The following is a 16,810-nucleotide window of genomic DNA, read 5'->3' as shown; positions in this document are numbered from 1 at the left end:
CAACCACCCTCCCCACAATACAGCGCGGGCGGAGGGAGGGAGCAAAGAGGAGGGAGGAGGAGGAGGCGAATCGGAGCGAGGGGCGGGGCGGGGCGCTGGGCATAACCCGGCGCGGGAGGCGGCGGCAGCGGTAGTGCCCGCGGCGGGGCGCGGGCGGCGGGTGAGGGGCGGCGCTGCCGGGCGGGCTCGCACTGGCACCCAGCGGGCGGGCAGGGGCGGCGGGCCGGTGAGTGCCCCCCGCAGTGGGGCTGGGCTGGGCTCCGGGGGGGCTCCCGTGGAGCGCAGCGGGGCTGGGGGCGGTGGGGGGAGCCGCCCGGGAGCGGCCGCTGCGGGGTTAGCGTGGGGTGGGGGCGCTGAGGGGAGCCCCCGCCGCTGCCTTCACGGGCGCCCCCTGAGGGGCTCTGCACGGGCCGGGGGCGCTGAGGGGCTCGGAAGGTGTCAGCGTTAACAACCAGCTCCGGTCTGGGCGTGCGGCGCCGTTTTGGGTTTGTATCCGCGGTTTTGATGCATTGGAGTCTAACTTTTTAAAAATTCTGCGTAGCGTTAGCTGCCGCGAGCAGGGCTTGCGGGTCCCGCCGCTAACCCGCGGGTAAGTGGGTGAGCCGCTGTGCCCGCCGAGCGGGGCTCTGACTTCTTGTCCCCCTGGGATGTAAAGTGGGGAGGCTTTGGCGTCTGCCTGCGGGGCACCGTGCTCACCCCACGCGTGTTTCTGGTCCCTGTCGTCTCCCTGCGGGTGAGGAGCAGCGCTGGGGAGCCAGCACCAGGTTTGCGGTGCTTCGGTGTGTGTGTGTGGAGTTGGCTCCTGGCCGCGCCAACTTGCCTTGTTTTGTTCAGGTCGGTGTGTCATCTCCTGTGTCAGCTGTTCTGCGTGCATTGGTGGTGAAGGGCTGCTCATAACTTGTACGGTTTGTACGCGCTGTTCGTCGTTAATCGCCTGCTGTCTCTGGTTCCTGATTTGTTGTCTCACTGTTCCTGATGTGGTCAGTACTTCAGCCCAGTAGGAGATGATGCTGCCCTGCTGAGGTGAGAGATATTTGCCAAAATGTCATAGCACAGGCTGAGGCATGCGCCTGTCTGTGGCGTTCTTACTTCCCAGTGAAACTAGGATGCTTTAAAGCTATAAAGCTGCAGTCCTGCTGCTGCTGTTAACATTCAAAAGTAGATTATCCTATCTAATGATACTTTATGATGTTTTTTCTTTTTAAGCACTGATGTTTTAGAGCAGTTTCATTCTTTGCTATTTTTACGTCTTTTGTATTTTTCAGAACAGTTGTAGCTCTAAGTGTGCTGAGGAGTGACCCTCAGTGAGGTGAGGGAAAAGGGAGGGATGATTGTTGGTTTTTTACTTCAAGCTATGGATGCTCTACAGGACTGCACAGGGCAACTCTGAGGTAGTACAGGGTGAAGGTTTGTGGTGAGGCTAAGTTTGTTGTTCATGGCATGCATGAGCTGCAGAGTTTTTACTGACTCTGCAAGACTGTCCGTCCTAGGTGTTAATGTTCTCAGGCTGATTTGGGTTTTTAAATTTGTTTTGACTCTGTTACACTGTCAACCACTTCCAGTGAGTGGCTTCATCATGTGTATGTGAAGGTATTCCTGAAGTTGTCCCTCATCTTCTCACCTCTTTTTGAAACTGCACAGTACCCTGCGTGTCTGAACCCTCTAGCTACAGCAGTGCGTCTCAATCAAGCTGCTTCCAAAACTGCCCCGGGATTAACGTACCTGTTACGTGACTTGGTTCCTGCTGCAGCGTGGGGCTGTGGTGAGCTTCTGGTGCTTGATTTTAAGATATGATTCTTGTAACCTCTTTTCTTCTCATAGAAGGCATGCACGCAGTCTGACAGGGTTCTGGGAGTGTGTCTGACCACTACACTGCTGTAATTGTTCAGATGACACTTGCAGCTACAGAATAAATGTCATATGCTTATCTGAAGCTTAATAAGGTTAGGATTCTTCACATCAAGTTCTAGCTACTTCTAGGTCTTTAGAATAATTTTCAACTAATGTATCTAACTTCTTTTTTTCTCAAACTCAGTTATTTTGTTGCTCATCATCTATGAAGACACGTTTGATGTGGTTGAATACCTCTTAAAATAATTTCTGGCAAACCATGTTCTAAGCAGGCAAGACTTTCTCTGCCTTTGTAAAACAGAGGCTGAATATGAATTGATACAAGATGCATTTGTTCTATGATCGGTATTTAGGTTGTCCTTTTCTCCATCATTCTGCTAGTCAAATATTTTTACAAATCAAAATGTAAACATAAGTTTAAAAATTAATGCCTAGTTCTCTCTATTTTATATATAATTGTGTATCGTTGATACTGTGGGTATTAATGGTTACATGTCACTGTAATGGACAGATGGTAGGGAGAGACATCTAAGTAGTCAACTGTGATTAGCGATAACTATTTTTGCTCATATACACTTAAGAACAATGTAGTTAATTTAAATTTGGAAACATCTTTAAAATTCTTGGGTTTAATTTATATCTTGAATACTGTTAGTCTTATAAACTGGATGTCAGAAGGTTAGTGGAATTTTGGTAATCACACTGCACTAAATATAAACTTAGATAACATAATCTCTGCATTCTGCTAATAAACAAAGCTATGCTACATTGCCTTAGTAAGCTTGCATTTCTCCTATTAGTCTCGTACATGTTCAGTTGCTTGTTATTTCTTCAACTAAACCCAAATCGTGAGCTGTCTAGTGACTTGTCCCTAGAAAACAGCCCTCCCTGGTATGGTGGTCACTGCCTGGTTTCCCTGGCAGGGCAGCAGTGGTGTTCTTTACTGCCTCTTCATGTCTTGAGTAATTCTGAACAGCATCTCGTTTGGTGGCCTGAAATGTTTGATAAGGAGTTGTTTTCATGGGGTGTGATTAAAATATCAACTCTAAGGTCACATTCTGCTTTGTTTAATATACTTCAAAGCTAATGATTATGAAAACTGCGGAGTGTGGCTAATGTGATAAAAGCTGCACGAGTTATCCCCATCCCTTTTGGTCTTTTAGAATCATTGCAAAGCAGCTTGTAGCTATGAGATGGAAAAAGAGAAAATTTCGTGTTGATACAAGCTAATGAGTTAAATATGTGCCTCGCTTTTAAGTTAGTAAGATTTGACCTTCTGTGTTGTAGAGGATTTTTGGTTTAGCTTAGTGTTTAAATATTATGATAATTCTTTAGGAATATTTTCTCAAATCTTGAGACTATTCTTCCTGGAAGAATTAATAGTAAGTAATATTCCTGCTAGGAGGAGGAAGTTGAGCAATGTGGTTGTGCTCAGATGTAACCAAATCACTAGCCTATTAATCAGAGGACATCTTTCTGCTTATCTGGTTGTGCTTCAACCGTGCAGCTCTTCAGCATTACCATAACATCTACACTAATAATTGCTTAATAATGTAAAGCGTATCTAATACGCCGTGTATGTCTGAGAAATTTAAACTCACGATGACTTGATGGGTCTAATGGACAGCTGGCTTCTGGGAGGATCCCTCCTGTCAAAATTGAAACCGCGCTCTGTGTGTAGTGGGATTTCTGAGCTAGGCAAACAGAAGTGCTGGTTAGCTCAGAATGATCCCTCTAAGCCTTGGAAGGACTTCTTCAGTTCCTGTGCTTGTCTGTTTTCATGCATTGTCTTCTATGTAGTAGGCTTGGTTTTCCTCATGTGTGAGAAGGGAGAACTATCAATTGCTTTTGACTTCTAACAACGTATTTAAGACACTCTCTTACTTCAGGAATTCTCACTGAATTCTGTGAATTGTGCTCAGATGCTGCAGCAAGCGCTTCAATTGCCTTTGCAGTAAAATATGCCCAGACTCTTGCTCACTAGTTGCATTTTGCATCCAGTACTTCTAAAGCACAGATGCCAGTCCAGCCCTTAGCTTTCTCCAAACTTCTGCAGGAGAGCCAAAGAACTTGCTTATAGACTTTTAAATGCTATTTTTAACTGACCTTGGCATGCCAGGGTGGTGTTAGGAGCATGAGTACTCTACTGAAGACAGCCTGTCTCAATTCCTCATGATCACTGAGCCACTGGAGACTGTGTCCTGCCTTGACAATAGAGCAAAATGCCATTTTTCAGTAACTGCAATTTCTGTTTGAGGTAGCATTTACTGCCCCAGTTTTTCCTGTGTACATATCAGTTATATAAGTTATAGCTAGAAAGAAAATAGGTTTAAAGATTTAAGACATCTCTTTAATTGGCACACTAAAATTGCCCTTTTGGAATGCTTTTCTTTGTACATTTAAATTAAAGCAGTTCTTGGAGCATTTAATGATTGGGTACTTCACATAGCAATTTAAGTTCACTGAAGCAACTCATGTTTTCTTTCTCAGATATCTATTTCAAAAAAAAAAAAGTACTTGCTCTAAACTACTTAAAGATATTAAAACCTATGACAACACAAACAGCTACTGTAATGCCAAGTCTTCAACTTGAGATCGTCTTGATATAAAGGAAAGATGCCTGGGTCTCTACCCATATAGCTGCGAGTACATGTAAGCCTGCAGGTGAACGGTATCCTTTTCATCTGCAAAGAGAAATATGAGGAGTGGGAGGAAGATGAGAAGAAAGCCAAGTTATTTTTACTGTAAATATATCAGTTTATTGACTTGTTATTTTCAGATTTATTCAGAAAGCAGGAGGAGGAAATAGTAATGTCTGCCAAAACCAAAGTCATTAGTGGGAGTCAAAAGATGTCTAATGATTCTTACAAGTATTAAAAAGGAATAAACTAGTATCTTTTTAGACTGGATATGGACTTTTAAAACACTGTAGTAATTCTGTTTTGTCTCTAAAAGCATGTGCACTTACATATGGTGACTATAAGCCTCTATCAAAGTAGAGTATTCACAATAACTTTGCTATAATAAAAACAGTTGCTGCCTGTAAAGTTAAAAAAAAAAAAAAAGCACAAAGTCAGCTTTAAAATAAAGATTCAGATAATATTTGTCAAAGCTGACATTTGAGTTGAAGATCACAGAATAGCCTTTTAGTTTAATGCTTAATATGCCTCTCATTCCAGGGTTTGATGTGAAAAATGAGATCTTGTTTCAGCAAGTTGTCCCGTGGCTCCCTGGCAGTGATTAGCCATTGCAGAATTCATTCTGTTCCCCCATTTCTCCCTATTCCCCAGAAGTTATTACTGGAGGTATCCCAGTTGAGTGGAGAACAAGAGGACAGTTGTGCATGAGAATCTGTGAAGGCAGTTCCAAAAGAACAACCAAACCATCTTGCAATTACGATATAAACAGGAGATGCAGAGCTTTGTTCAGCTCTGCTTTGGTCTTTCATTGCTGTGATCTTGCTTGCATCCTGCAGTAATGTTGGCTGGTGTTCTTTTAGAGTAAATAGGAGGAATTTGTTTGCTACCAGTCCAAACAGGAAATAATAGTCTTTGAAATATAACCCCAATGAACTTTGCCTGGAAGAAGTGTTTTAAAATGTATTTTAGTCAGAAACAAGAGTGGCTGATGAATAACTTCTCTACATACTTCCCCTGCCCCTCAACTGACAGGTGTGTAAAGAGCATCCCTAAATACCTATTGGAAATTCAGTGAGGCATGAGGTAACACTCCTGACAGAAGAATGATGTCTGAAGGAATAAGCAGCCCGAAACAACACTTGCGGTGCCCTGCAGCTGTGCTCATTCTTCCTCCTGGGGACAGGCTCATGTGCCATTCATGTCTGAATGCAGCTCCTCATTTCTGTCACCGGTGTGGCCGCTGCATGCTGTAACCGTGCTTGTGCTCAGTCTCCTGTAGGAGAGCCTTTGATAAGTCCTCTGCAATGTCTCTGAGGCACAGAAAATGTCGTGGTAGCACAAATAATATGTGGATTCGGAAACGTTTGGAGTCTCCACTTGCACAGAAGCTACTCAGCATCATCTGTAGCTGGCAATTTCCATCTGCTCACCCTGTAGTGCATGTGTTGAAATACTAAAGAAAGCAGAATACTAGTTTCATAAGGAGATACTGAGAAAAACAAGTATCAGAAAAACAAGCAAGCAGAAATGTATTATGGAGGATACAGAGCAGCAGGGCAGACACAGAGGTTATCCAGGAGATGGAGTCAGATGAATTGATTGTAAGTAGATTTATTCTGAGGGGATGATATGCATGAATAAAAATGCTATTGGTAACTTCATGTGTGAGGGAGGAGAATACACATACAGTATCATGATAGTCCACATCAAACCTGTAAGTGATAATACCACATCTTCATATATGAAGTGACAGCAAAATACCAATTAGCTTTGAGAGGACAAGCTCACAACAAAAATAAATTCTTGATGTGATAAGAGCATATTCCCCAACAAGAACTTTTATTGTATCTTCCTATTTAGAAGGAAAAGCAATCAACATAAGTTCAAATCTGCAGATAAGAATGTTAGAGGAAGCTAAGTCTATCTAATATGGTATCATCTTTACCTGCAGTGAAAGCCCTGAGGAGGAAGATGTATGTGTTCCCGCTGTTTGTCGTGTCAACGTTTGTAGAAATGCATTGAGTTGATATTTACCATCCCTTCTTAAATGAGTTTCTTATTAATTGAAATAACCCTGTAACTATCCAATCCATGAGTTATTTAATTACTTATTACAATAGATAGCCTAGTTCTAAAGAAGAAAAAACTCCCTTGTCTGCTACTAAGATCTGAAAACAAGTAATCTAATCTATACTTAACCTGTATTTCTCCAGCATAAAATGAAAGTAGGCTTTTCTTAAAGTAAAATCCAATAATGATTGTCAGGCACCTGGGTATTAGCTTTAGAAAGGTATAGGTCAATATGGGTGAGGTTAATACTTTTAACAACCTTAATGTGTTCTATATAAGCTATGTAAGCAACTAGGTGGCCATGATACTCATCAGGCATGGTTGTCTTTGCAATCCTAGATCATCTTGCAATAGATTTTGAGATATTAGATCATTCATGTTACTTTTAAGAACAAATGGTACCATTTGTCATAGACTTCCCATTTTTAATTTGCGAATCTTTCAGTACAATGGTTGAACAACACTGTCTGAAAGCTAACAGTTGTAAGGCCTAGGTATTGTTTGAACTGGAGGTGTTTTGCGCTGTCCTGATCTGTTACATAAACCTACTCGTGATATTTGTTAATGTTATGTGTGTTCACGGAGGTCGTTGGAATACAGCATTCATTTAGAATAATGTTAAAGGTGATGATGCATCATTCACTTGTAGAAAAACTCAGTGTTGAGTGGAATTTTGTTCAATGGTGCAGAAATACTTGATACCCTTCTGAAACAAATTGTTCCATCCTTGAAGTCTTGCAAGGCTGTGTGTACAGCAGACAACATTAACATGAACTTCTCATCTTTCATGCTTAAATGGAGTAAATCTGAAGTCTGTTTGTTCAACTAAACAGCATTTTGGAACTACTTTACAGAGCTTAGTTGAAGCAATGTGCTCTATCCAGTTCACTTCAGTTGTGAATTATGGGGGGTACTGAAGTCTTTTTGTTCAACCGCCACTAGTTCTATTTCCCTACATTTTACCTGGTTGACTACATTAATGAAAAATGTTTCTGACTGTCTTCTAGCTTATACAAAACATAGTTAATTAAGACATGTTATACTTTCTCCCCAGAGTCAAAGTATAATGTTCAGCTGGCCGACTTGCATGAATAATCCATCACTGTGAATCATTAATTTAGAAGACAAGCTGTGGTAATTGACGTCTTTATGCAAGCTATGGAAATGCTTAGGGAAATCGCTTATTTTTCTTGTTGGTATATTTTTTTTTTTATTTGGTTTAGAGTATTTCCTGGCCTGAGTAGTACTGGGCTGTAGCCTCTAAAGCAAAATCTAACCTTGGGCTAATCTTGTGTATGTATATTGGATGAACCACTGTTTTTGTTGGAGGCTTCTAATAAAAGGGCCCGACATAGTGATGATACCAGGCAGCAGTAGCCTTATGTGATAAAAATACTTCTCAGAAAGCATGTTAGATCTGGTCATGCAGGCAGGGATCACAAGAACTAACGCGTACTGTGCAAGCTGGTATTTAGACCTTTCCTACATCCTGGCATGTTGGAAGTGATGACCTGATGAGGTGACAACATGCTTCTGTGTGGAGGTAAGCGTGTCAGAGGCTGACATGTAGATTTGGTTGGAAGACTTGAACCTGAGGATAATTAGCACACAATTCAAAGTTCTTGTAAAAGTTAAATTATGCTATAACCATGTTTTGTGTGTCAAGAAAAGCTACAAATTGTTAGCTTCGTAGGGATCCCTTCACTTCCCTAATGGAAATGTTAGGGTTTTACTAGTCTACAGCTGGATGTACCAATTCATGATCATTTTCTGCATTCAAAACAAGGAAGATGTGGCTAGGTCAGTATCTCAGTGGGAGCTAGCAGCTTGATGGTATTTAAGTAGCGGTTCAGAAGCACAATATCAATAACCCATAACAAAGGTATTGGGCTATCTTGGTGAATACATCAAGCCACAGAAGTTTTTGTATTACAGATCAACGATGTTTCAGTGTTTTTCTTTTATTGGCTGGTCTCTTACATAAAATGTCCATTTTAGATCCACATGACTCCTGTATCAGCAAGTTTTATTTTTCATTACATAAACAGAATTCTGTGAGCTCATGAGAGGTTTGTATGCATGCGTACTTCTCGAATAGACTCTTTATTTTTCAGGGAGGTAGGCACAATAACATTTCTTTCTTTTTTAGAGCATGTTTCTGTACTACTTAATAACATCTATCTGATCCTTAAATGTGATGTTTGATTAGGTTTGACTGAATCTATAATTACATACTGACCCATACTATTGTTGGCTTTTCCACCTGTTTTCCTTTTAATTCTAGGATTCTAACTTCAATTCCTTTTCTTATTCCGTCCTGCCTATCTTTCAACTCCAAAACCATATATTCTATCTTCACTGTTTTTTTTAACTTAATGCTCATTTTCCAGAATGCCATATTTTTATTGTAACTTCTCTACTAAGGTTGAGAGTTTCAAAATCCAGAAATGACTTGGTAGCTAAAGCTTTCTTCTTTTCAGTGGTTCTTAGGCTTGCTAGAAAATTCCATGTTGAATCTTTTTCTAAGCTCAGTTATGCAAGTCTGAACAATAACAATCCTGGTTGTTCTTCAGTTAGCTACTTACAAATACAAAGGATGGCTGGGGAAGTAGGAGGGGGAGAAAAGGACCCAATGTGTGGGACAGGCTTGGGTGAAATGATTTTTACGGCACCCTTTTGAGAGGTTGTTACTGTTCTCCCAATAGTTTGACTTTCCATTTAAAAAAAAAAAAGCCAGTTCTTGTAATTAAGTGACTGGTAGTTCTGCTTTCATTTCCTTCAGAACAGTTTCCTTCTGTTGTAAGGGAATGTTTGAAAATAGAAACATGGTAAGTAGAAAATTGTTTTCATATACATCCTTGTATCCTTGCTGTGTGGGTTTTGGGGTCCAGATGAATGGCTTAGGGGTTTGAAGTGGGAAACTTTAGAGAACTCTGCTCGACCTAAACTTTATTAATAGATTCTTGCTATAATGCTTTGCAAGTCACCCTCCAGCTAATAGAAGTCCAATGTATTTAGACCTTCTAAAAATTGCCCTGGATATTATAGGGGAAAGAATTACTGTTTTAGCTGCTTGTCTAATATGTGCAAATAGTTAATTGTTAGTAATAGTATTTTAAATGTAGCTAACCAGTAAGTTTACTATGTTAGTTATTTTATAGAATAAATAAATATGTGAGTGTCTTATTGGTTAATTCAGGTATTCCAGAGTTCAGCTGTAACTGCAGACTGTTCCCACTCATGCGTGGCAGATTTGTCTGGACACTAGCTCTGCATAGATAAGTTGATATGATCTTGAAATATGCAAAGTACTTTTTCTGTCTGGGGAAACCTACCTTCCAATTGGCACAGTTATGCCTGTGGGCTCAGTTTATCACTGATAACATCTCTTGGATATTGACTGTTGAATTGAATCCATATTTATTAAATCTGTTAAAGAACGTAGCAGATTTTTTAGCTGAAATTAATTGCTGTTGCTCACTTAAAGTCCAGTGAAGCTCTGGTAGCTAGTCAGAATCTGGCCTTCTTGATGTTACTGGAAACAGGTGTATCAAAAGCTGACTTTCTCAGAATTGCTTATCTTATGATTAGAAATAGTCATTTTTCCTGGACTGTTTCTCTCATTCAGGCAGTAAGAGGCTTGCTTTCTCATGTGCTTGGCTGCTCCTGTTCTCAGCTGCACTCTGGTGTGCTGCTCTCTGATCTCCAGCCCTGAGTGTTGACGTTGTATATAGGAACAAAAAGAGGCCATGTTCGCAATAAGCTGGCATTTGAGCTAAATTCAAGCATTTTGCCACTTTGGTTCAATTTCATAACATGAGAAGTAGCATATTGTTAATTGTTCAGTTATTTTAAAATGGTAACCGCATCTTCTGTAAAGCGAGATGTACTCTGTCAATGTTTCTTCTGGACATACAGTGAGTGACTTGGTGCTGGGACAATAAATGCACAATTGGGCTCTGTCATTAACTTCTTCCCCTATGGATTGAGAAACCCAACACACACAAATTGAGTAGCTCAATATTTTGTAATAGTTCAAAGAAATATTTTTTTCATGCCTCTTAAATAGCAGTGAAGATGAATAGTGAAAAAAACTTGGTTCCTAATGGGTTTTATAAGGCAGCCATAACTTGCAACATGGACGTAGTCCCTGTTTTCATATGAGACTCTGACCAGAGGTTGGAACCTTTCATGCCTGCCTTGCCAAAGAATTGCATAAGCATTGAACCAAGAGTTTGCAGTAGACCCTTCTTGGTTTTCACTTTCCATAGAATCATTTAGGCTGTAAAAGGCCCTGAAGTCAACACACATGAGGAGATGTATGTCAACATGGGGATGGTGAAAATGTATGCTGTATATGAAGAACTTCAAAATTCACTCATCCAGTTCATCTGTCTTTCCAGTCAACCATTCCTTGACTCCTGACATGCTTGCCTCACCTTCTTAAATGACTCTATGGGATGTTGGGTAGACCTAGAGCCTTCCCCAGCCAGTCTGTTCCAGAGCTTCGTTGTCTTTGTTGTGAACTATTTAGTCTAACCTGGCATTTGGTTACTGCAGTTTCAGGTTGTTCTTATCCCATTTACTGTGTGCATGGAATCGGAACAGTGTGAGTCTTTTTTTTCCACCTTCTTCCTTTTTTGATATTAAAAAAAAAAGCTGGAATAAAACAACCCCAAACTGGCAAACTTTGAGCTTTTAAATCCACATTACTTTGATACTTGGCTACCTCAGCTGGCATCATTGTTAGTCCAATTACAAAAATAAGTACCTGCCTTAAAGAATTCATAGCTGGGCTGGAGTCACAGTCAAGCTCAGGAGTAAATTACTTAGGCATAAAAAATTCTCCTGGTTTTTGAAAAGTACTACTTCAGAATACAAGGTGATATTTCACAGTAACCATCTAGACCTCTGATTCATTAGCAACGCCAGAAGACAAATACACCGAGACATCCACAGTTTGATCAGGACAGTGCAGGAAAAAAAGTTAACAGTATGCACTCCTGGGTGAAGCAAGCTGAGCAATTGTTAGAGGGGTTGGTGAGCTGACAAATAGCAGGTTAATGTGGGTCCTGTCCTGTTCCGTTCCTGAAACAGTTCAGCAAAAAGGCAATGATGAGACTTCAGCAAAACCGTATAACCTGAGGACTTTGAGGTAGTTAATGGTCTAACTTGGTTCTATGATTCAGGCCACAACATTAAAATTTAGGCTGGAAAAGACACACAAGATCAAGTAAAAGCTTTATATAAGCAGGTTAAATGAAAAGAACCTTAAAGATGTTTAATAAGGCCACACTAAAGATTTTTTTCTAATGCAGCCTCAGATTGGGAGTTCAGACAGTGTTTGAGGTTAGAGATCAACTGTGACCATTCAGGCTTGCAATTACAGCTCTGATAAACCTGTTTTCAAGTCTTGCTATACTTAGTTTTCTTAATCCATTATTTTACTAGGCCTTTCTTTGCCCCTCCTAGTACATGGCAACAATTCCTGAAACCCAGTGAATCACGGGAGACAAATGTTAGGCTATTAATTTCTGGATAGAGACACAAGTCTTACCTAGCCAAGTGCGTGTTTGTCTGACATCATTAACGTTGTATTTGGTAGCTACAGTAAACATGCAAATACTGCAACTCTGTGTGCAATGAAGATTGGCTTGTTTAAAGTCTAGCTTGTTTAGTTTAGTGTTGGAGGAAAACGTGGGGTGAGTTTTTATTCCATTATTAATGTGGTAGGTCGCTACAGACCGGGAGCTGGAAAAGGTGTCCTGTTCAAGGTTTGATGTTTGCACTTGGCTTCTCTATATTTTTATGAAAACAAGCACCAAGCTGATGTCTCAGCTGATTACCATTTACTTTTTAAGACATGCAGAAGTGCCTGACATTGAATGTCAAACAGGATTGGACTCTTGATGCTGTTAAATTGCTTCCACCTGTACACAGGCAGTTTACTGCTTAAAGCAAGTCTTTGAGCATGGTTCTTCATTTGGAGCTTTTATAGTCCATGTTTCGTTACTGAACAAAGGAGAAATAAGCTTGAAATTAACATCAGGTGGATAACTTCATATTGTAAGTAATGCTTCTGCTTTTAATTCCACTGCCATGCCTGACTTTCTCCTTCTAATAGGAAGGGTAGCCATCATTTAAAACATGTAGTGCATCAAGGTGATGAACTTCATATGATGATGAGATGGAGGTGGCTGCAGTGTAGAACCTACAAGGTGTACAGTTGATCTGTTTCTTCAAGGGTTAACAGCTTCTTTGTATGATTAGAGGTGAGTTTTTGCCCATTTACACTTTGGGGTGTATTTGGAACCACCAGAATAACTGTTCTGCAGTGAGTAACTAAAAAGTCTGTGTGCTCTGGGCAATGCTTTGCAACAGCTGCACTAACTACAGGAGGTCTGTATGAGGCAATGTGTTCTAGCTGATTGTTGGCTAATGAGTTTGCTGCTGAGTTGTATTGATTGAAAATTAAAATATCTCTTGTGTGTTAATGGAACTGGGTGGCACACAGTGGGGTCAAAATCCCTTGCTCTGAGGTACAGCTGTCCACCTCACCTGTTTAATGTCTTCATTTAGACTTGACCAAATAACCTGCGGAGGGCTTGAAAATTGAAATAGTATATACAGTCACAAGAATTCAGGTTAGTCTGTTTATTTTTTCAAAGCCAAGCTAATTAAGATGATTAACCTAATTTTTCATAAGGGTGTGTGTCTTACCCACCAATGTAAAATACCAGACGCGCATGAATCATAGTCTATAATACAAAATACGGGGCTAGTATTATATTCTATCAAAGGGCAGAATTAATATTAACTTGCCATAGGAAATCTTAAAGGAAACACCTACGACTTACTGGAAAACAAGTAGTCATATTTTTGGTGAGGGGGATTGAGGTTCAACCCTGGCTCTTCGCTGAATGTAGGTGTTGGCAATGTGTCGGTTGCTTTTTGTAAAGGATTGGAGCTCTCCAGTTATAAACTTTTACAATCTTAAATACATAAATTTGGGTGAAACCTGCCCCACGTATGTTCGTACTGCCCCAGGGAGACTGTATAGGTGTGAGCCAGTGAACAACACAAGTGTTTCGTGTTTGCTTTTGGTCATATGAGTTGCTTCAGCATTTACTTTCAGATCTAACATGATACAAGCTTCTGTGTGGGAGAGTAAGAGAGATTAAAACAAATTCAGCTCCCTGCATGTGGTCTTTAAGTGGCTTATCATGGAGAGGATACTTGGAGCAGCATCAGTTCTCATAAACACAAACCAATGAGGCTTGCACAGTGATCTTCAAGGCCAAATTCCACCTTCCAGACACAGCTTGAATACTGGACTCTAAACTGAGCTGTTTTGTCCATGGTGAGCCAAAAGGGATTTATTGACAGCTATAGGTCTCAAAGGCCAGGATAAACAAAACTGTTAGAACAAAAATGTGTTTTCTTTGTATCTTTAAGTAAAATGAGACACTTTTTTTTCCTGTAACTGAAGAATTTGTATTTCTTTGGAACACATCATCTGTTGGGGACAAGATACCTACACAGGTATGTTTCCTCCATGGAAATCTTCCACAGAAAGTAGGGATTTTTTCCTCTGTGGCTTTCATTCTGCTTCCCACTTTGCCATTTATCCCTTGAAAGTGCTGGCGTTCCAAATACCCTCTGAACAATTCCAGTAACACATTTCTGAATTTGTTTCTTGACTTCATACCTTGCCTGTTCACCCAGTTTGAATAGTATGAGGTTACTGTTTCATTTTTCTAAGGTGGTAACTTCATGGATGCAGAGAAGTGAGGGAGGAAGGAACTGAATGAAGAAAACATGAGGATTTTAGTCATAGTTCTGTCCACTATTTCATGTAAGTTGTTCTTCCCTCTTGTCTGGGTACTGTAAGTTGAACAGTTGTCTGTATTGGTTTCTATAACCATGGTCCAGAGAGCTCCAAAGCTCCAGATGCTTTCCTTCTTTACATGTTTGGAGATAAATACCATGTTGTGTTTGTCCCTCAAATAGAAGGGGATAAACTTGGAGGTTTCAAGTAGAAGAAATCACAGAGGTAAGACAGGAAAGTGAAAATATTTGAAAATAGATGAAAACTACTAGCACGTAGCAATGATGCTGAAGCTTAAGAGATAAGAAATGGAATTGGCCTTAGGGTAGGAGGAAAGTTTTATTTTTTCTGCAGGTCTTCCATATTTCTCTTTTCTTTGGGAAGTTCAGTGATCAGCATCCTTCATCAGAAAGCCTTGTTGGGAGTTTCCTGTTGTGTGAAGTCTGGGGTGGAACATCTTCCTGCTGCCTCAATTTTGCATCTAGATGATTCTGGTTTTAGAAGTCTTTAGTTTGTAACAGATGTTCTGATGTTAAAGAAATACTTGAAGTGGGGAATCTTGCGTAGTATTAGCGTTAAATGTTTATGTTAAATGTTGCTCATTGAATCAATTCTGCTGGTTCAGAAGTAAACACTTCTATATTTTTTTCTTGTCTTTGTCTCAGTTTTTTTGTGAGACCAGCTTTACAACTATTTTCATTTTGGTTTTGTATTAATGGTGACTCTGTGGTCAGGCCTAGCACGCTTGCCAAAACAGCTCTTCCAGCTGGTTTCCAAACAGTCCTTCGGAGGTCCTGTGCAGCCTCTGCCAGCAGGCCTCTACCAGCAGGCCACTGCTGGCCTGGCCTTGGTGGCGTGCTCCAGAGCTGTTGTGGGCTGGCATTTAATGTCCTGCTGCTGCTGGTCATCAGGGCCAGGGCTGTCCCGAGGGCCTGTCTGGTGTGTGCAGCTGCTTCCAGGAGGAATCGCAGCTGGTTGGAAGCTCACCCATGGCTGTGGCTGCTGTCATCTTGTCTTGTGCCTAGGAATGGACCATGAGGTGAAGTGTTGAAGAAGTGATACCTGTGCATTGTAAATCATTTTTACAATGATGATTTGCCGCTTAATTAATTTGGGTGTAACATCTACTTTAAGGCTAGGGTTAGCTGTTATATTTTTGTAAAGCAATCTGTATGTCTTATTTGTGTGCTATGAGAAATTAATTCTGCTCTGAGTGGTGTAACAAGTGAATAATAACTCTCTTTGCAATAGTGACATTACCTAAATTTAAATGGAGCTCAATGCTGATTGCAAGTCTGAAGCCAATATTGTTTTGTAGATTAGAAAGCTGTTTTGTATGTCTCACTTGCATTCAGTTCATGAAGTGATAGACTACTTTTCTGAAATCCTGATACGTTTTAATTAACTTTCTTCATTTTCTTGATTTACTTGTATCCATAACCTGATCTTTTTTCGTCTGAATTCCAGTTGAAGGAAGCCGAACCAAGCAGAAGTTAATGCTTCAATACATTGAGCTTCTGAAATGGTCTCACAATGAGTATATGCCTTGTCTATTTAGCTATTTTGAGGTGATTTAAAGGCAATAGCTCTTTATTAAAATGCATTTAAGAATTTCATGAACTTTTCCTTGGTTGGTAAGCTTCTGAAATGGATTCAGAAAGTCTCCTCCAAAGAGAAACAATTTTAAGGTACTTTTGGTGTGATACTCACCGTTCCAATGACTTTATGGATATCGAAGGGCCCCTGTTCTGCTTATCCCTAATTAGCTGTGCCCTTCTGTCCTCCAACTCTTGAAGATCTAATATTGGCTCTGAGAGCTTGTGTAATGCCAGATGCAGTGCGCAGTTTAATGCGGTATCTCAACTCCCATTATGCATACATACGGAGTTGCAAAAAAGTGCATGGCACTTGGAACATTGTACTTTCAAACTTGCAGCCTGTAAATGCATTCACAAAATGTATTATTAGTATTTTTTGGTTCTGCTGAAACTGTAATATCATAATGCATTACAGCAGTGTCTGTGACATAAGTGACAGCTTTCATCACTTATAAAACTACGCTCCAGTACATGCAGTAACATTGCCTTTAGACTTGAACTGCAGTGATTGCATCTGGCAGTTGCATATGGTGAAACTTAGCTACTGCCCTTTTAATTAAATTATAGTTGGGAGCTTGCTTCTGGGAGCTTGCTGATCAACTGAATTTCACAGTAAAATAACAGAAATGTGACTTATTGTAAGTAAGGGAATTTGCAGTACATGCAAGAGCAGGCAAGAAGCTGTTTCTGTATCTAAAATAACTCAGTGTGTCATCTCTACTGCCGATAGAAAATGAGTACTGCAGAATCAGACCATACCTTTCCTCTTCCTTCCTTTCCTAAACCACCCAGTGGAAATCTGAGGGAGGAAAAATAACGTTACT

At 40.4% G+C, this 16,810-nt stretch overlaps 1 protein-coding gene across 1 annotated transcript in view; it reads right to left on the bottom strand.

Annotated features, from left to right (window-relative positions):
* Positions 1-319: 319 nt before the first annotated feature.
* Positions 320-16,810, bottom strand: part of LOC121074613 — a 23,656-nt gene continuing 7,165 nt past the window's right edge. Inside the window, exon 2 of the mRNA XM_040566947.1 lies at positions 320-1,023. Coding sequence (XP_040422881.1) covers positions 335-1,023 — 689 coding nt within the window. The 3' untranslated portion in view covers positions 320-334. The remainder of the gene's footprint in view (positions 1,024-16,810) is intronic.

The sequence above is a fragment of the Cygnus olor genome, chromosome 9 (assembly GCF_009769625.2).
Source record: "Cygnus olor isolate bCygOlo1 chromosome 9, bCygOlo1.pri.v2, whole genome shotgun sequence".
NCBI lineage: Eukaryota > Metazoa > Chordata > Aves > Anseriformes > Anatidae > Cygnus > Cygnus olor.
This window is presented reverse-complemented; position numbering and strand designations above follow the sequence as displayed.